This window comes from Lonchura striata, chromosome 2 (assembly GCF_046129695.1).
Source record: "Lonchura striata isolate bLonStr1 chromosome 2, bLonStr1.mat, whole genome shotgun sequence".
Lineage (NCBI taxonomy): Eukaryota > Metazoa > Chordata > Aves > Passeriformes > Estrildidae > Lonchura > Lonchura striata.
The window spans coordinates 8,218,905-8,240,942 of NC_134604.1; the positions used below are offsets into that span (position 1 = coordinate 8,218,905).

The 22,038-nt window shown below is 37.1% G+C and overlaps 1 protein-coding gene across 1 annotated transcript in view; it reads right to left on the minus strand.

Moving 5' to 3' along the window:
• Nucleotides 1-22,038, minus strand: part of LOC144248939 (uncharacterized) — a 141,592-nt gene that overhangs the window by 119,398 nt on the left and 156 nt on the right. The window contains exons 2-3 of the mRNA XM_077790950.1: nt 20,879-21,075; nt 12,069-12,147 (exon numbers count right to left, since the gene is read on the minus strand). Of these exons, the coding sequence (XP_077647076.1) occupies nt 12,069-12,147; nt 20,879-20,987 (188 nt within the window). The 5' untranslated portion in view covers nt 20,988-21,075. The remainder of the gene's footprint in view (nt 1-12,068; nt 12,148-20,878; nt 21,076-22,038) is intronic.

A 22,038-nucleotide genomic window follows, 5' to 3' on the forward strand; every position in this document is an offset into this window, starting at 1 on the left:
AAAAGTCTCAGAAGTTAATAGTGCTTGCTGCAACAGCAAGCCTTATCACACTGCCTCAATCCTTCCTTTTCTCCTCATTAAAGACTAATTGGGATGTAGCACAGCATTTGTACAACTGCAGTAATTTTGCCATCTTGCTCTAGGAAACAAACTATGAACAAAGGAAACTAGAATTCTACTATTCCTTTTCAGGTTTTTACACCTCTTAAAGGAGCCACAAATAACAATTCAAATAGCAACTACTATGGCACACCAGCTGCAACACTTTGAAACTAATTTTATGGGAAGAATATATGATTAACACAATAAAAACTAAAAAAGAGTTCTTACAGGTTATGGCACCAGCCTTGAGATGTAGATTGAAACCCTCATTCCAGTCCAGACAACAAACCAGCAAGGTACCAAAAATTTCCTGATGGAGTTTAGGTACTTTGAAGATCTCTGCTTTGGTGCCTTTCTTTGTTTCTTTCTTTTTCTGCCTTTTCTGTAAGTCAATAAAATAGGTCTAGTAATCCTGTCCTACAAGTTAATATAAATAGAGTTGTAAAAAATGCATAAATAGCTTAATTAATGCAAAATAGGCAACCTCCAACCTTCACTGAAAGTCTAGAAGAGAAAGCACACAGTAAATTGCCAGGGCACTATGAGAAGGCTTTAAAACATTTTTATCAGTAGTCAATTGTCTCTTTCACTTGTTTCCCTCAGATTAATTTCTGTCATTCTACCTTTTTCCCCTAGAAAAGAAAAAAGACTCTTTGCTCCTAGTCTCATGCACGTATCCAGGCTGACATTGCTCATTTCAAACAGCAGCTTCCTCTGTGACTGTCATTATTGCTGCTTCAAGTTTTCACTATGCTTGAGTGAAGCATCCTATTTTCTATTTTCGTTCTGCCTCTTCAGCACTGTTCCTACCTACACTTTTTAAACACTATATCCTCAAAGCTTTAACACACACAGCTTCAGATGACCCTCTTGTACTCAACACAAAGTTCAAAGCTGAGATATGTTTCCAAAGTCCTTCTGGACAATGTTTGTCATCTGTGAAAACACTGAGGGGACAAAGGATAGGGAACAGATGACAACTAAAATTGGAACAATACAATATTAATAAAACGCAGCGATCCAGAATTCATCTGCCATTTAGTCAGTCAGTCTCTGCATTTATGTCCTCAATGCCCAAAAGCAGAATAACCAAGAGTCCTTTCCTCTTTCTCACTGGAGGTGACTGCAGCTGGCTGAGTCCTGCAGTAACTAATGCCAAGGTTTCTAGGATGCAAGTGACCTCACTCAAATGTAAATCACAGCTCAGCACAACCATGCAACAAACTAAAGAAATGTTTTACGTACAATTGGCACCTTATGTTGGCTTTTCACAGTTTGTATTGTCTCCTTAGCATGGTCTTTATGCTACTTGCCTTCGAGAGCAAATGTCTGGAAAATTACGGAGAATACAGAACTTAATCCCAGTTATTTCTACGGAGCTGTACTGAAAATCTGCTTAAATGTAAGGAACACAAAAACATCAATGAAGCAGCTGAGACTGCTTTTGCTTTGCCACAGTGGAATAACTTCTTGGATGCTGAGAGTGAGTTTGGATAGCCAAGCAATAACAAGAAACAAAGTAATTTTCTCACTCTTGCCAAAAGTGGATATTTTGCCATATTGGATGGAGGGGAGAGAGGGGAAGTGAACCCAATTGTTTATATATAGTTTATGTATGTTTAATATAAATGAACAACACTCAAAGCTTTGGTACTGGTCTCTTAGCCTCAGCTTTAAAGTTTTCAAATATAGTTAAATGAAACCAAATGCAGTTAAATGAAATTGAACTAATTTCTTATAAAACACTGAATTCTTGTGCTTTTTGTGGTTATCTGGTATTCACTTCCAATAACTGAAGCCAACGGATCTGGAAAATTAGCTTTGCTGAAAATAGACAAGCAACTCTTCTCTAACATTTACACTAACATCTTCTGGAAAAAAAAAAAAACAAACAAAACCAACAAAACAACCAAAATCCCAAACCTAGCAATCTTCTGTACTCCATTTGAAAGGATGAATAAATGTCAGCACCAGGCATTTTCTACATTCTGGCCAGCACTGGCTATCTACATGAAAACATAAAATTGCTGGTAAATCAGATGTCTGCTTACCTGCTCAGTTTTTCCTTCAAATTGCCACCAGGTCCTGACCCACATCTCACTGTCTGTGCCATTTCTAACAGCTCAGAATGAAGCTGATTGCAAAGTCAATGCCACAAGGCTTAAAATCAAACTACCTCACATGCCTTCTCATTAATCATTATTTGAACTTATTTTTTACTCTTCAAGAGAACAGCTTTCCTCTGGAAAACACTTGTCTGGTCTTCAAAACATCAAGAAGGGGAGTGTTTTAGTCTGTGTAAATATTTCTTAGTTTATGAAACAAGTATTGATGGATTCATTTTTTTATTAGATGTCTCTCAAACCCCACCTGGTTTCCAAGATCAATCAAAAAATGAACTAGATGTCATTCACATCACTGAAAAAGAAAACATATGCAACACTTCAAGTCTGTAAAGTATACATGGAGACAGCCAGCTTGCAACTCACACTCTCATGCCATCCACCATTATATTTAATCTTTTAGAAGAAACATTCCTCTATTTAAATTAAATGCACTACTTTTCAGTTATCTCTCTGTGAACATCTGGCCATCAACTCAAGCTGTGCATCACTAAAACAAAAATGTAAAACTTGGTCTCACAGAAGTCCTTTCCATAAAATCCTCTTCAGTTTTTCTAAAACCTTTAACAGCTGGCCTTCCTGATAGGACTAACGAATTTCCTTCTGTGCTTTTTAGGTAGAATATTCATGTAATCAGTTGTAGGTATGGCCTTTCCCATCTATACCTTCAACCAAATGTTCCAAATTATGTCATGTCATCCTTTTCTGGCTTGAACAAACATTTATGATCAGACCCATCTGAGCTTTTCTCTATGACTTCACATGCTTCTCATCATCCTAGGGAGTTGCAGCTGTAAAAGCACCTTTACCTATGTTTTGGCCTGCTATCACTTTCTTGGTCTCCCACCAGAGATTCTCTCAGCAAAATTACATGTTTTTTAACATTTTTATTTACCATAACTATAAAAACTATGAGAAAAGCTGTGCCAACTGCTCAGACTGCTTATAATACTAGCCCATGGTTAGCTGTGCATCCTCTTCCACCTACATTTAATTATTATTTTGATTACATTTAGATCTGTCTCTTTTCAGAGCTCTATATTCAGTAGTCTGCCATGAAGAGATCTTCAGCAAAATCAGACAATCAAATTTTCTCATATTTTCTGCACTATGACCTTTTTGTGAATGAAATGAAGGAGGAAAAGCACCTAACTTTGGTTCTAAAATGTTTCAGTTTTTCACCTAATGTCCTACTCTTTTAATGGTTCCTCATTTTTCTCCATGACCTATTTCCTGTGTCAGTCTTCATTTTGCTTTTGCAAGGTTGGAATGGCAAGTCAATAATAATTATATAGATCACTCTGGAATGAGGCAATGATATCTCCATATATACCAGTGAATAAAGCAAAAAAACCCAATAAAAAATGATGAGGCCTTTACTTGTAGAGATTTAATAGTGTGCTGATGTTAGAGCCTATATATGTATGAACATGTTGACCTTGAAATCATACCTTAAAAATTATTCTACTGACACCCATTACACTACAATGATGCTGATTAAATCATAAAATTTTAAAGAATATTCAGAAATCAAAATACTAAACTTTCCAGTAAGGATCATAACCTTCATGGAAGACTTGAAATCACAAAAAAAAAAACCCAACAAAAAAACTTGTTTTCTTCCAAATTTTCATTTGATATTGTATTCAGCAATAATTTCTAAGACGTTGTCAAAATGAAGCCTTATGGCAAAGTTGATGAAAACCACAGATTCCAAAGGATACTGGAATAGTAATTATGTACAGGTAAAATTTAGATTTTATATCCAAGCCTGAGTACCAATATAATATTCATGAGAAGAAAAATGATACATTGAAGCATTCAATACATTAACGAAATTTACAATATAATAAATGTTAATTTTCAGATGTGCCTGTTTATAGGCCGTTTTCTGCTGCTGAACTTTGTGACCTCAAAGTAGCTTTAAAATATGAGGTTTTCCTATTTGATACATGGACACATTAATATCTACTTCATATATAATATATGCATATATTTTATTATGATAATACAGTTTTTAAAACAAACAGACAATCAAGAAATCATGAATTGTAAGTCTTGGTTTATATTCTTATTGCAAAACAGTCTTTCCAGGACAATATATAATTTACAATCTAAACAGGCATTGCTCAGTGCTCAGGAACGACTGTTGTCATTGTCTAAATACCTTTTAAGCACATCTTTTTGGTCTTATTACTCCTTTACTGAAGATAAATTTTCAAATTACTTGAATCTTCACATGCAATTATTAATTTCTGAAAGTTGGTTTTTTTGGCAAATACTGTCCTACCCAAACACTCCACAAACCTTCTTCACTTTAGATGGAAGAACACTGCAGTTTAACTAGCAGAAAACTATCAAGGTTACTTTATTTTGGGCACCTGAAACAAACTTCTCGTGAACTGATGTTTTTCAGAGTAGCTATTTCTGTACATTCAAAACACATTCCCCCTCTTTTCTTTTGCTTGAGTCATAAGAATTTTCAGGTGTGCACTGGATATGACAAGTTCCTCCCTTAGGTACTCTGGAAATAAGGAAAGGGGCCTCTCACTTAAGTCAACTTGGTGATCCTCGTGGAGCCCTCCCAACTCAGAATATTCTGTGATTTTGAGTGCAGGGAAAGACATGCAAAATAAAAACTTAAAGTACATAAAATATATCAATTCTTCATCTTCTGTTCAGCAATTTTAAAGCAGTACATAAAGAAAATACTGACTTGAAGGATAAAGATAATTTTAGATTAAGATGCAAGACTAAAACTCAGGTAAAATTAAAGTCAGATGTGTTGTGCACCCCTCTCTAAATGGAAGGACAACACATTGGGGAAAGGAATATCATCATGGTGACACGTTATTGAAACTTATTTTTCCCAGAACTTAACCTAAACCCCTCTGTAGAAACCAAGAGGTGCTTCTTGAATTCAAAAGTGCTTCTTGAATTCAACTAACCTGAACAACTTAAGATTTGAAGTTCCCTGGATTTCACAGGAATAAGAACAGCATGAAATACAGATAAGTTTGTTTTACTTGAGATATTTGTTCAAGAGCAGCCAAAATTGCTTAGTGTCCTACACTAAATTACTTTTCCACCCCAGAGAGAGGGTGTTCCCTCTAAACCAGAGATGACGATATAAGGATTTCAGAAACTATTGTTTGCATTTTACTGATCTTCAGATTGCTAGCACAGAGTTTTCAAATAAAGCACTGATAGTCTGAAAGCTCTAAGATATTTAAATTAATTTTCTTCCAAAACACACAAAAAAGAAGCATTAAAATATTTAGTATTCTATTCTTTTTAGTGCCTATAGCATCAGTTCATCAAAGTACCCTCAGTAGTCTATTATGAACTAGAAGTGTCTGTCACAGTTGGTTCATTTCCTTCTGCCCTTAGGGGGAAACTAAGTATAAAATATCATGCTTTTGTAAGATTTCTTCTATTCTATTATTTTAGCAAACACATATACATGCTTCTATGGTTGTGTCACAGACAAAGCTATATAAAAGAACTGTGCCTTGGACTTGAATTTCTATAGGAAAGTGGCTCCCAGCACCCCAAACAATCCTTAGAAAGGCTAAGGAGACAAGCTTTATGAAGAATCAAAAGTGCTCCAGTGTACATAAACTGTGTTTAATACAGTGATTTTCTACCTCAAAATTAAGGTAATTTTTTTTAAGTAGCTCCAGCCACTCATCACCTTCAAGATAAAAAGTATGATCTCATCCTGAAATCTTTATTCTTTGGGAAAATCTTGTCTTTAGAAGGCTAGCTTTCATATAATGAAATCAGAGAATAAATGAGTTTGGAAGGGATATTGAAGTCATACCATAGAATGGCCTGTGTTGGAAGGGACCTGAAGGATCACGTCATTCCAACACCCCTGTCCTGGGAAGGGGCACCTTCCAGTACACAAAGTTGCACAAAGCTCCATCCAGCCTGGCCTCTAACAGTTCCAGGGGTGGAGCACCCACAACATTTCTAGGAACATGTTCCAGGGTCTCACTTAACCCACAGGAAATAATTCCTTCCTAATCTCATCTAGACCTAATCCCTGTCAATTTGAAGCCATTCCCACTTGTCCTGTCACCCCAGGGCCCTCTCCATCTTTTCTTTAGGCTACCTTCAGATACTGGAAAACTGCAATTAGCTCACTCCAGAGCCTTCTGTTTTCCAGGCTGAACAATCCCAGTTCTCCCAGCCTTTCCTCCCAGCAGAGCTGCTCCATCCCTCTGCTCCCCTCGGTGCTCCTCTGGCCTGGCTGCAGCAGGTCCCTGTCCTTGCTGTGCTGGAGCCCAGAGCTGATGCAGCCCTGCAGGTGGGGTCTCAGCAGAGCGGGGCAGAGGGGCAGAATCCCCTCCCTGCCCTGCTGCCCACGGGGTTTGGCATGAGCCCAGCACACGGCGGGTTCTGGGCTGCCAATGGCCAGGGCATGGCCAGCCTCTCCCCACCAGCACCCCCAGTCCTTCCCCCAGGGCTGTTCTGGATCTGTCCATGCCCAGCCTGGATTGGTACCGGGGCTGCCCTGACCCAGGAGCAGCAGCTTGGACTTGGTCTGTTAAACCTCGTGAGATTCCCATGGGCACTTCTTGAGCTTGTCCAGGTCCCTCTGGATGGCATCCCATCCTTCAGGTGTGTCACCCACACCCCTCAGATTGGTGTCATCTGCAAACCTGCTGAGGGGGCACTCAATCCCTTTGTCCATGTCATTAATGAAGTTCTAAGAGTCATCTGAAGCAGGCCTGAGAGCAGGCTTCTCAGCAGCTTATCTAGGCATATTCTGAACGCTTCCAAGAATGCATTTGTATAAAATACAAATATCACATCTATCAATCAGAGTGTTCCTGTAAACGTGCATCCACATTCCTACAGATTTTCAAAGGTATCTGTGGTCACTATGGTGCTCTGTTTTGATTTCCTTCATAATGAACTCAAAGAAGTTGGACTCACTCATTTCTGTACCAACTTCTCATTGGGTAAGGATATTTCTATAATGTTTTGATTTAAAGAAGTGAAATTTGAGATACTTCAATTCATTCCAAACTCTGACTTTATAACTCATATCATATAACCTTAAACTCTATCCCACCCTAACAGACACTCTAGAAGATGCTCATTTTTGGTTTAGAAGATACAGCCTCCTAGATTTGTCTCTCATTACTTCATCTTTTCCTACAAAACCTTCTCTTAAAGTTTAGCTATCCTAAATAGAAAGTGCAATTACCATCTAGCTATCAAATGGCTTATTAATCCCTGGTAATTATAAATAAATATGTGAAGCTATCCTGGGGTGGGGGGTAAAAGGGAATAGAGAGGGGGAAATGGAAAGGAAAAAAGAAAGGACACCAGTAGACAAAAAGAACAAGATACTACAGAAAGCTTGCATCTTAGTGTCACCACGGTTTCAAAGAATGCTTCACCATGGGTCATTTTGTGAACAGTAGTGAAAGTAAAAATCAGACAGTTTTCTAATCAAGAGCTAATCAACTTAGGTGCTCCTTTCATACAGCTCAAAGTAAGCTTTATGTTGAGTTGAAGGCTAGAAGAGAGAGCCAGGGATCATTTTCCTTCTGAAAGCTGTTCACTTTTCTTCCTTGCATAAACTAGACTGAGCCAGAGAGAGTTCCTTGCACTGGATGGTTCGAGATGTGGGCTTTTCCAAACATTTAATATGTGCTCATGTAACCACCCAGCACTCTTACTGTTAAACCTTCCCAGTATGAACCTTGCTATTTGAGTTTCTGTCTCCTTGAAAAACCATTAGGCAATTACATTGCAAAGTCATGAAAAATTACTTCCTCTAAAACTTATGAAGAAATCAGACACCTGCGTGTACAATGTAGTCTTAAAAGCAAAATGACATGATTACAAGGTCAGTGGTTTTTCTTTTGACAGATGTTATCTGGGCAGGATTCTGGCTCCTAGAGAGTGAAGAAAAAGGAAAAAGACAGGAAGAAACAAAAGCCAGTAATGGGCAGCAAAGATCAAATCAAGTGAAAAATAATTTTAAAGAAAATATACAACAATTATGAGGGATGGGAAGCATAGGGTGGCAACATTTAGTTAACCCTTTGAAGAGGAATCTAATGTTACTCTGCCCCTGGGGTTTGACTGCACCACTATGCACCCCATGGAACTCTTGCATTCCCCTGACTTTTCCTTCACTCTTAATATGCTGGTTAAAAATATACTTTTGATACAAAGCTAACAGAGAAAATAGCAATTTATTCTGCATGTTAAGAGCAAGGGACCACTTGTAGTGTTCTCCACCAGGAGAAAACACAGCATACAGGAAGAAAAAAATATATTTAATATTTGTACATAAAGAAGATCTAGTCTTGTTTGGAATCTTCAAGACACCATAATGATGAAATAAGAACAAATTCTGAACACCAGTTATTTATCCTATATGGTTACTGAGAAATTTGTTACTGCAGATAGACATCTGATACTGTCTGCCACAACTGAATCTCACTTCTATTACCACTTCACATATCATTCACTTCACTGACCCTTATATCCTAGGTAAGAGTTTTAGCTCAGGAAAACCTAATCAATTTACTATGCATAAAATGCCCCACAGACTCCCCTGATGCTCTATTCACACAATTCCATTCCCATTGGGCTGATCCTTCAAGGAACAGGCAATAGTTACCACAGACATATGTCAAGACTCACAGAGGACCAAACTCACTGCGCCAAAGAGAAAGTCTAAGCAAGGAATGGAGGCAGAATTAGCACAGATGTTTCTGCAGCAATAATTAGTGGTCATCTGTAAGACAGAGCCCAGAGGAGACCACCAAGTTAATTGGTTGGATGGAGCAGCTCTGCTGTGAGGAAAGGCTGAGAGAATTGGGATCATTCCGCCTGGAAAAGAGAAAGCCCTGGGGTGAACTAATTGCAACCTTTTAGTACCTGAAGGGAGTCTACAGCAAAGATGGAGAGAGACTATTTAAAAGGGCCTGGAGTGACAGGACAAGGGGCAATGGCTTCAAATTGACAGAGAGTAGGTTTAGATCAGAGATTAGGAAGCAATTCTTTACTCTGAGGATGGTGAGGCACAGGTTGCCCATAAGAGCTGTGGCTGCCCCATCCCTGGAAGTGTTCAAGGCCAGTTTGGATGGAGCTCTGAACAGCTGGGGATAGTGAGAGGTGTCCCCCACCCATGCAGGTGTTGGAATTAAATGATCTTATTGCTCCCTTCCAATCCAGGCCATTCCATGATTCTATGAAATGATGATAGGAAATGGAACATGAAACACTGCAAAAAGTGTAAAATCTCCAGCTGTGAAGAAATATCCTGGGAACAAGGCTTGTATATGATTATCAATGTTAATCTAGTCCACAAGCGTGGGCATATCTGTCTTTGCTACCTATGAAGTTTTCCTTATTTTCTTTCCTACATTTCTCTACCCATGACTAATTTCCGATTCAGCAGGTTGCCCTGTACCACTGAATAGTTGAAATTTCTTTCAGAATCAGCAACAAAATTCTAATATTGTGTATAGATATATCTAAATCAATATCTGTTTATGCACACACACACACACACACACACAGAGTCATCATTCACACAGGTGCAGAGGATGTATTCCTGGCAGAATTGTTTCCAACAGTTGGGATATAACACTCTTTTTCCCACCAGATGGCAGTAACTCCAACTTAATACAACCCGGACGGGTCACCACATGCACAGCAAACAATGGCATACTTTATGTTTGGGATTTTCCTTTAGAAGGAATGTTGATTTTTTTTAACATGTGCAGTACAATTATTCCAGTTTCCTCCTGTTTAATGGCAAAGTGTTCTACTAATAGCTAAACTCAACTTTGATCAGTATATCCCACAAGATTTTTTTAAACACTTATCATCCCGTATATTTTTTTTCAGTATGCTGTAATTTTGTCAAATTGGAGAAGTGCAAGTATTATTTCCAATCGTTGTCTTGTTCTAAGAAAAGAGAAACATCTGGGTAACTTTCAAATGCATAATAAACAAACTTTTACAATATATGCCAATGAATAAAAAGACTAAAGGACTCCAAAAAAGGAGGGGAAATGATAAACACTTTTTGCATAATTTTTTGACAAGAGTATTCAGTGTGCAGATTTCTTGACTTATAAAAGCTCAGGGTAAAATCTACACCAAGATTATTGCAGCCAGTACATACTATTTTACACCCCGGCAAAATTCTCTTTAATATGGGGGCTGACAATTTCTTTTACTGACAAAACCATAAAATTTTTTTGTCAACATAGTCCAGACACCATAAAAATAATGTAATTTGGTGGATGGAGACTATTCTGTAGGAGACCCAGCTCTAGAAGCAACTCATCCATTTGTTCTAATCAAAAGCTCATTGTTCCCTTTTTCTTTAATTTTTAATTTTCCAGAAGAAAATGCCCTATATTACAAAAAGAGAACTTCCTTCCTATACTACTAATATTAGTATTTAGACTGATTAACTGGGTTTATATTCAACTCTATTCTGACTGCAAAGATGATATCAAAAGTGTATATCCTTATTAATCAAACACTCATTTTTCCAATAAATTTATAACCAAATATGCAGTCTGTTTGGACAGCTGGCTTCCACCAACCTACAAGCAGAGATTTAGATTCCTTTTCTCCTCCCCATGTTTGTTGGTTTGGATTTTTTTTCAGCAGAAAGTAGAGCAAAATTTTCTCAGGATATACAAAAGAAAAAAAAGTAAGTACAGTAATGGAAAGAAAAGACCATAAAAAAATGTTAAAAGTGATATGTCTACATTCTACTAATTAAATACTAAGCAGCCAATTATACTTCTCTTTCACACATACAGGGAATGTTCCTGAATATTTAAATTTTAATACCAAAATGCAAATCCCATTTACATGGATGTGAACAGGATAAGCAGTATCCCATATCAGTGCCATTTGAACTGAAGATGTTTTCAAGATATATTTTAGTTCAAAAGACCTGTTCATAAACTTTTCATTATGGCTTGATATCCTTCTGAGATTGCATATCCACATCAGCTGGAAGGATGAGCAGAATCCACCACAAAAATAAGTTATTCTTACAGGAGTCATTGTTGAAGGGTACAGAGTAAACAAAGGAATTCAACATTTAACATAGAGTGCCAGCATAGAAAGTTTAGCACAACCCTCTGATGTTCAAAGGGATGGTGAAGTAGAAGTGACAGACAACTGCATTTTCCTCCAAATGCAGGATCAGCAACAATCCTATAGTTACATTTAGAGAATTCTGTGTATTTTGAAAATTATATGGGAAAAATAGACGTGAAGGAAGAGACACAAATACAGAATACTGGAGAACACGTGTTACAGTGAAAGTCTTAAGAGATCTCAGATCTATTTTAGCTAACTTGAGCAAATATGTAGCAGTCATAATAGGAAAACAAATACCACCTGTAAGTCCCAGCAGAAAACAATGGAACAATGCCTCAAAGCTGAAGCTGGTCAAATTTAAATCAGGTAAAAGATTTTGATCCTTCATTTCATGAAATAATCATTTTTGCTATGAAGATAAATAGCGGATTAAATGAAAATAATTCCCCACTTCAAAGAAAAAATGCAAAAGAGTAACAGCACAAAATGTAAAAACTTAAGAGTTTAAACTACATGGTACAATGACCTATTCTGATTTGAAACCCAGCCCTGTGCTGTGAGGAGAAGCACCATGTCTGAGCTCCTCAGGAGCCATTTGAAATGCAGAGGGAGCATCCTCTCACTGTCCTGGGAAAGTCAGCATGGGATGGAGAGCAGCTGCAGTGCCCTCAGCATCGTGTGCCAGGGGCTGGTCATGGGGACTGGGACAGGAACTTGGGGAGGGGTGTCAGGGCTTACCTGCAGCTTGTGGAGCAGCAAACACAGTCCTGCAGGGAGATGGAATGGCAGCTGCACACCTGGAATGGCAGCTGTACACCTGGAAGAGACACAGCACATGAGAGCAGGGACACAGGACTCCTGCAAGAAACTGGCTGAGTTTCACTGGTATTTCAAAAGGAAGCCTGTATCAAAGAAAGACATAGTGTTACGTCCCATAACTACACAATATAAAGACAAAAAAAGAGGAAGCTTTTTTTTTCTACAAGACTTGATGAACTTTAACCTATTCCCAAATTTAAGGGAATTGTCATATACCAGTAGCTGAAACAACAAAGTAACATGGTACAACATCTTGTGTCTTGCAGGTCCCATAACCTTTCAGCACATCAAACTGGAGGCACCCTCTTGCTGGATGCACATTTAGTTGTGTGCTGAGCTTTGCATGCAAATAAATTCACAATTTTATTACTTTTATAAAGACACCAACTCAATTTCTTAAACTGAAATGTAGTACCTGAAAATTCTTTTTTGTCTTTGTGGATTGTTAGAAAACATATAGAATGAATTCATGCACAAAACTTATATTTTTTTCTCATCTTCACAGAAAACACAAGGTTGTGTTTAGGAGAATGTATAGGGAAAGTATTAATTGACAATCACATGTCTAGTACAATAAATACAATACTAAGAGAAAACACATGTAGTAGAACCACTGTGCTGGGAGAAGATATTTAGCCTACACAGTAAGAAATCCTCCAAACTGTTTGTAATCAGATCATATTTAGTGCCTTCCTTTCATTAACATGGAATTTTTAAAGGAGTGGGATGTTAGGAAATTGTTGTTACACTCAGAGAAAGCACAGGATTTTTAAACGAGGAACCCTTCAGTTTCTGAGAGCTCAATTAGTATTAATTACAAGTTTAAAGAAGCACCACAACATATTCACATTGATAGTATAGGCATATCTACAGCATAATTACTGTCACTTCAATAAGCGCAGTCATGCATTACACATGCCCTTCTAGGATCAAAGTGGTGGCATATCCAGTTAAAGCTCCTGCTATCAGAGGCAATTGTGTTTCACATTCCCTTTTATAAATGTATCATTTTCCACCTTGCAAACACTTAGACATGTGTGGAAAAACAAAACCTGACTGCTTCATTGGGAGTCTCCTCCAGAACACTACTGCTTTTATGGCTATAAATATTCTAACTTCCAGTCTGATTTTCTGCCAATTATTTCTGTCCCAGCAGTGTTCTTCAGGTTAAATTGCTCTCCTTCACCCACAATTGTCCTGTTCCAGCTCTTTTCTCTTGGCCTTTATTTTATTGAAGAGAAATAAAGTTGTTAGTATGCTCACAATAACCTTTCCCTTCCCACTATTTGTTTTAGTCCCATTTCTTTCTCTGTTACACCTTTCATGCTTCCTACACCTGGGCACTCCAAATGCTTGGCAGCATTCCTGGGGAGGTTGCTGTGGTGCCTCACGTGGAAGCATTACTAATTTTATTTCATTATCTGAAAGGCCCAACTTGATACTATTTTAAATTGCATAAACCTTGCTCATGGACTTATCAGACCACTGGAGCAGCAGTTATTTTGGATGAAATTGCTCTTACCTAGTTTTAAGCAGCATCTCTGAGCTAGTCACTGCAGGTCCTTCAGAATCAGAGAGACACTTCACAGCATGATTCATCTGATCTATTTTTAGAGGTTCTGACTGGATGAAATCTGTTGTGCCCTAGAAATGCTCTTCACTGACCATGCCTAAACAAATACCTCCGTTGGAGAGAGCTCGACTGAATCAACTGAAGAGCTTATTTTGAGGTTTATTAATATACTCAACTCCTTCATCTCCTTTAAAAAACCTTGAGATAGCAGATAATAGCAGAAGCAATCATAACCATGTACCCAACTAACATAACTCCATTCCTCACAGTTGCTCAGTTGTGAGGTTTTCTCTGGATTATTCACTGATGGTACTTTTGAATCTCATACTGAAAATGGCTCTTTTAGCACACTTTTAAAACCCACAGTAACTAGAGGCAGCAAAATTTTACCTCAGAAATGAAGTGCTTATGTAACAATTTGACAGAATTACAGATTGACAACTGATATTCTAAGACTAGCACATGAGAAAGAAGAACAGGTGTTTTAAAATATGCTGAATTTTGATCAGTCATAAATGAAAGGATATAGGCCTGGGGAAGTTGGCAGGATGATTTTTGCCATCTCTACCAAATCTCATTAACTACCCCTGCTAAGCAAAAAGCTTGAAATAGTTTAATAGTAAAAGATAAACTTTAAAATTAAAAGCAAAACAAAACAAAACAAAGCATAACAAAAATCTCAAGCACAAATATATATTTCTGCTGTGTTCTCCAATTGAATGATTACAGAATTTTTCTGCACAAAGAACAGATTATAATCAGAAGGAATTTGATATTTTCCCTCAACTCCAGAGGAAAATCAAGGTAGTTATTGCACTATATGATCTCACAGTGGATTATTATTTAAAAATTGGCTACTGTTGAATCCAAAAAATTTGCCTTAAATCTTCCAAATATAAGTTATAAAAGAGAAAAAAGTGTAACCACTATACTAATTTTCTTTGCCTTGTGAAGGAAGTGCTAGGTTTTGCAGCAATAACAGGCTGGACTGAATATCTCAGGAGTTTGACTTGGCCAATACACAGTCATGAAGGTTTTCTTCACATCTCACCAATCCTACTTACAAACAAGCATTTGAACAATTTTTCATGTGACACAAGTTCTAAGGCAAAATTCTTTATGAGAGGGGATCACTAAGGAAATTTTAATGTAAATCACTGTCAAATTACAGAATATTTGGAAGACTGGTGAACACAAGTACAAATAATTCAAAGTGGAGTTGTTCACCAAAGCAGAAGTTATTATGGTTACTTGTTATCCTACTTGGTGCTCAAAAACCAAAAAACAGAATAACTCTCAGAAGAGCAAACACTGAACAACTTCACTCCTTGAACCACAGTACCAAAATGATTAAATTCCAGATAGTTCAGATGGTTCAGACTCATGGACAAATTCATGGACAGGATGTCCATAAAGAGATACCGAAGGGTATGGGTAGGATGTCCCCTCTAGCATCACACATCCAAAAATGACAAATGCCAAGGGACTATGAGGGAAAAATGGATTACCATTGAGACCCAAAATCCCAGTCACAGAAGGTTTGAGGGATGTCATTTCACATAAATATGAAAGATTTTTTTTTTTCCAGAATGGAATTTATGATACTTTTTAATGTCAGACTATCAACCATCATGCCCCTCATAAACCAAAAATCATCAGATTTCTCATTCTTTATGAAAACTCTTTTTTCTTAGGCCAGAACTATCATGAACATATCATTGACAGTGACATAATTAAGCATGTATGATGATCTTTTCAAAGTTTCTCTATTCTGAAATGACTGGTCTTGTTTTGCAGTCTGATATCTATTCTTTCACATAAAACTTTGGATGCTTGCTCTAGTTTGCAAAGTACTCTACTGTCAAGCATAAACAGGATTTTTTCACAAGTAATTATTGTCCATAATGTATAACTTCCAGAGCTATATACAAATAGAAGGCAAATTTCCACCCCTGATTCTGAAATAGGATGCAGTAATTCTATGAAAAGCTTATCTTTGGTATATAATAAAAAATAGTCAATTTTTCTTCCTGAAAATTCCCTCTTTCGTGATTCTTTAGTTAGGGAAGGGAAAAATCAAATGTGAAAAAAGAAATTTGAAAGGAAGAAGCAAATGCTGAGGAAAAAAAGGCATTTAAAATAAGAATTATCATTGTTATGGTCATCTGAAAATATCAGAAAAGCAAAAACAGTCATGTTTTCTACTTGTTTTTGTTTTCTACTTGTTTTCTATTGTTTTCTATTTGCTCCAGAGGGCTGGAGCAAATCTCCTATGAAGACAAGAGAAGAGAGTTGCAGTTTCAGGCCTGGAGGAGAGAAAGCTTGGGGAAAACCTTACTGGGGCCCTTCAATACTTGAGGAGATTTAGAAAGCTGGAAGTGACTTTTTACAAGTGCTTGCAGCAATAAGACAGGGGGGGAATGAATTTAAGCTAAAATAGAATACATACAGGTTAGATACTAGGACGAAATTCTTCACTCTGAGGGTGGTGAGGCACTGGCACAGGTTACCCAGAGAAGCTGTGGATGCCCCATCCCTGACAATGTCCAAGGCCAGGTTGGATGGGACATTGAGCAACCCAGTCTAGTGGAGGATGTCCCTGCTCATGGCAGGAGGGTTGGAACAATATCATCTTGACCCTGAGATGAGCTCAGTTGGTCAGAGCATGGTGCTAATAATGCCAAGGCTGTGAGTTTGATCCCTGTATGGACCATGCACTTTAGGCGTGGACTAGGTGATCCTTGTGGGTCCTCTCCAACTCAGAATAATCTTTAAGTTTGTGATCTTTCATGTCCCCTCCAATCAAAACTATTCTGTGATCTATAGCTGTTTGGCAGGACCAGATCTTTGCAATAAATATTTTTGCCCTGAGATCATATCACATGTGATTGTGATCTTAACTTAGCCAGATTCTACACAAGAAGAAAACTGTTATTGCTGTTGTTTTTCATGTCTCTGTTATAAAGCTATGACAAATATCATGTTATTTTGGACTAACATTATTTCTGTAATGTTAAAGATTCCCATTCTGTGAACAGCATATAAGCATTAAAGGAACTTCTACTTATCAATAAGAGAGGCTCAGAAAATGATGGCCCTGAAAAGAACCTCATACACTTGAGATGCACCTGGGATCAGACTAACTTCTAATTCAAAACATCAGAGAACTATAAGACTGAGTGAGAAAATGTGACTTTCTGATCATTTGAGGGTTCTTCTTGCACCTGTTATTTATATTCAATGCATTTGGAAGGAGACTTGAATAAGGGGCAGCAACTTAATCAGACTTTCTAAGGCTTTTTGTGGTGGGATTACAGACCAAGAAGAGTACTCAAGAGACAAAGAGACTTAATTTGTTTTCTATCTTAAATCAAAGCGGATGCAGTTAGTCATTCCCAAGTTCATAACAAAGCAAATCTATGTACAGTACCAAAAGCAAATAACTTTTGCTGACTTCACTGATCTTTTAGTGCTCTTGGTTTTAAGGAGAAAAATCTAGAGGCTTTCACATGCTACCAAAATGCAAACGCCACACTTTTAAGCTTTGATGATTCTTTGCTCCATAGGCTTTTCCAAGTCTTTGCTCTTACCAAGTCCACAGTCAGGTTTGAATATTCTGTGTCATTAAGGTAATGTAGAAAAGGATTACCTGGAGAATAAATCAAAGGATTTTTGGTGGGGATTAACCTGGCAGCAATTTTAAAATGTTGGGTTAAAAAGGAGCCTTTTCCTTAAATTTCAGTCAACTGTAGCTAATCTTCTATCACCAGACTAAAACCTGGGATTTCATCTAGTTTTTGCTGTCTTTGTTAGTAGATTATGAAGATGCGCAAAATGATAAACTACTGTCCTTGAAAGGATGATTTACAACATTGTTACATATTATAAAAAAGTACAGTGTCAAAATTGTTTAAAGCCAGGCTGCAAATTGCTTAAAGATGGTCCTAAACTGCACAATTCTCATCTCCACTGAGCAAGAAGAGCATGGTCTCTTTGTCCTAGTGGGGCATACCATGACAGAGCTTTTTTTATTTTTAATTCAAGTGAGCAATTCAGCCCAAAACTCCTGTAAAATAAACTGGTGACACACCAAACCTTGCCTAGAGCAAACCATGAAAAATCGTTGTCTACTTCTCCTGTGGAAAAAAAAAAAAAATTTCTGAAGATAATAGAGGCTTGAATTAAATTGTTTATGAAAGAAATTGTGTCTGATAACCCTTTCTATGCAAACCACAGAACTTTCCAACATCCAGGAGGCATCTTCTGATCTTCTGTATTAAAAAATCCCCAACTAACAAACCCTCCTTCTCCCTGTTTTCTACCTTGGTTCAGAAAAGCTGAATTGCTAAATGGAGGTTACAAAACAGGGATGCTTCTTGAGGCACTTTAAAGTATTTAAGAACAAGAATAAGATGTTTAGATAACTTATTCCTCCATTTTAGTGGCCCAAAAGGGAAAAATCTCTGTCTCTTAGTCACCACTGGCTGAAATGGAAAGTAAAAGGCCTCAGACTGGCAGCCTGAACCAGCTTGAATGAACCAGATGCAAAGTTGGCACATGGCTCAAGCAACTGCCCAAAGGTTTTTCAGAACCTCAGTGTCAACAACACTAGAGGAACAGGACCATGTGCATTTTGGGGCAAGGCATCAACACATGGTAAAAACCATCCTGCAACAACACCAATCGAAATAAAACTGAATGGTTTCATAATCATGTTATCATTGCTCATGGAGATGCAACATTTCCCTTCAACACCAAGACTTACACATCTTTCACTGCAGTGCTCTATCCTCAGCTCTTTACAGGGGAGGACTAATAATTTCAAGAAATAAGCATGAATATAGTTAAGATCAGATCCTCCCCTTGGTAACTCTGCAGACTGCTGTGAATCTAGAAATTATTTTCTTATCAGTTACATTAAAATGGACAAGAAGAAAGCCTTCCACTTAAAAAAAATTCCTTCCAGTAGCAAATCTCTTTCTTAAAAAAAAAAAAAAGTTAAACTGAATGTTTTATTAGCATGAAAATAATTAAAATCACTATTTGAACACCAGATACGATAGCACTGTCTTTTGTACTGTTTGTGCCATACATACGGGAGATTATTTAATCTTTTAATTTATCATTGCAAGGTATAAAAATTGAGATAATTTCACATAGACTAAATTAACCTGAAGACATAGCATTTCCACACAGTGTATGAATTTGTAAAGCAGAGTGAGTATATGAAAATGTTTGCCATCATTAACATGCATTTGTCGTTCAGCAGGAATATCAAAATGTATTATTACATCCATCAACCTACACAAAAGACCAGCAAATAGATTCTTCTCTTAAACTAATGGGACTAGTTAATGGGCATTCTGGAGAAAAGGTACAGCTTGCAATCATGTCAAAGTCCAGCTGAAAACTGAATTCATATGCAGGATATTAATTATCCAGAATTAATCCAGTTAATCCAGATTGTGACCATTTTAAAATAATGTGCTTTAAGATTTTAAGATAATGGGCTCCCTACTTTTAATTGTTGATATTTAATTGCTTATATTTCATATTTATATTTTCCTATGCATGTTTCTATTTTCCTATGCAGTTTTTGAGGCTTTGTGCTTGGATAATTTTGGCCCATAAATGTGCAGGGTAGGCCATAAACTTTTTTTTAAAAAGCTTGTTGTTATTTGAGAACAACTTGGAGTTAGTTAATATATATCCTTTTATTTCAAATACACAGTCCTCAGTCTGAAGTTAAACCATCCTACAGATCAATGAAAGTTCAGAATATATCCTGAGAAAATACTGCTCTTGATACACTCATAAATATTAATTACATTTATAGGATAATAATATAAAATTCTACCAAGTACCACAGGTCTTTACAGTTATTAAAGAGCAGGAAAAAAAATACAGTAGAAATTATGTGAGTAGTTATTAGTGTTTCTGGAACTTTAAACTCTGTTCTACAGTTTGCCAGACATTTCTCTCCCACTGTTCCTCTCACCCCTTCAATTTTAACAGGAATAGTTGGAATAAAATTAATCTTATACTGATAATAAGAAGACAAATGCTATGGCTTCTAATAATACAGACCATCATATAGTATGTAACAGAAGCTACTAAAGCAAACTCTTTAACAGTAAAATTCTAACAAAATAATAAGCCATCAATATTTACAAACAACCACAAACAGTTAAAATGTCACAGAACAGATGTAATAATAAACACAATTCAAAAACCAGGCACACCTATGCCAAGGCAAATACACTGCACATTTTAATTTTTCAGGAGGAAATGTAAGACGTAGCAGCTAAAGGAATGACAAAGCAAAAAGAAACAAAGTACAAATATAATGATTCTCAAAGGTTAATGGTTACACCACAGGCTTATAGTCACTGATCACATTTTTACTACCTATGCCTGCAGATAATTCTCTTTTTCCCCTGAAGACAGCAGGACTATTATGTGTTGATTTTGTGTGCATTTTTAGCTGTCTTTTCTAGAAATGCAAATCTCGAAAATTAGCATTGTAGAGCCCAAAAGCTAGGAAAAAGAATTGGCAATATATTGGAACAAAAAAGTTATTGTAGAAACAGAAATTAATTACTTTCATACTGTCAAACTAATAATAATATGCACTTGGAAAGAAAAGCAAAATCTTATTTTAAATGGCATTTGCTAAAGCTACATTAACAAAAGGATTTGTGGCCCTGTCACGAAAAAACATTGACCCTTGACCTTTTTTCAGTTTAGAAAAGGAGAATAGCCAGAATCTTGTGTATCAAACAAATGTTTGTTTTGTATAAACCTTCTCCCAGTTTTCTTAGTTTGCTGAAAAAGCAGAGGGAAAGAAAAAAAAAAAAAAAAAAAAAAGGCAATGAAAAAAGAAAAGAAGAAACTGCCCCAAACGAAAGGCTGGATTCAGAAACAGTGCAAGGCTGCTTCTAAGCAGTCATGTGACTTTTTTTTTGCTAACAGCCATGTGCTCGCGTATCATTTTACTCTGAAATAACTCTGCGGATTTCAGCTCAACCTGCCTTTGCTTATAATGCATGACATAGCCTGTGAGGGAGCCTGAGAACTGTCCCTCTTCAAAAGCAAGGTTCCCATGCTTGGCCTGTAACCATGGAAGCAGATGCCTTTTTTGCTTACCCCTGCTTACCTCTTTGCAGCCACGAGCTGCTCCCTATTGTTAAAAGGGGTACGCCTTGATTTTTCTTCGTCGTGACTGAACTTGCCTCTTCTTCAAAGGGCACGATGCTGCAGGTCATTGGTCTAGACTGTTTGCACGGTCCAGAGAACAGCCTTGATGTAACCCTTGCTCCGTCTGTGCCACACCACCAGCCGTGCAACTGCAGACTGTAGGGGGACATCGGAGATCTGTATTTGAAAAGAAGTCCGTCCGATTTTGCCATTGTGCCTTTTCAGTCATCGATCGAATGAATATCGAACCTTCTGTCGTTGCATGTGTGAAATAGATAGCTTAGCAAGCACTTTTGTGCCCAAACCTGTGCGGTGGGCCAAACTCTTCCTTTATTCACAAGTATTATTGGTTTTTGTAGTGTAGTAATTTCTTAGGAACTTTAATAACAGTGTTTTAATGTTAGACCAGCCTCACAGCAGAATCTCTTTGTTTTAACCCGCTTGGTTTAGCACTTAATTTTTTTTTTTTTTTTTTAAGGTGCTTTCTCTTAATCATTTCCAGTTGAACATCAGATCTCTTAAAGTGCAAGGGAGGCTGATTTGGAATCAGGATGAACAGCCCAGAATTGTGAGGGGTTTCAAAACAAGATACCGACTGGAGGTTTGCTGCCATAAGGCTTTAAAATTAACATAAGAGAAAAACAAACGTGAACTTAGAAAGCTTCCAAAATTAATTTAAAAAATAAAAAAATCCAAAAAATATTGCTTTTTGCTTGTTAATTTAGATACAATAAAGCAGATTTTCTTAAAGAAAAGACAGATATTCTAATAGGTAAAATAACCATGATAGTGGTGACTACAACCGTAAAAGAGTTTATATTCTTTTTTTCCCCTTGATACAGAAAGACAAATAATTTAGAAAAGTAACATCTGATAACATAGGTTTTTGCTCTTCTGTACCAGTGCAAAAACATTTTCAATACTCACTGGTCAACTTTTTTTAAATATATATTTTATTTCAAAGATGAAACGGTTAAATGCCCACTGCAAGAAATAATGAAAATCATGCTAAACCACTGAGAAAATGTAGCTGAAATGTTCAGTCAAAGAGTTCCAGAGAACTCCAGGAATTTCAGGGAGGAATGAAGAAAAAGATTCTCTAACATCTTCAAATTAAAA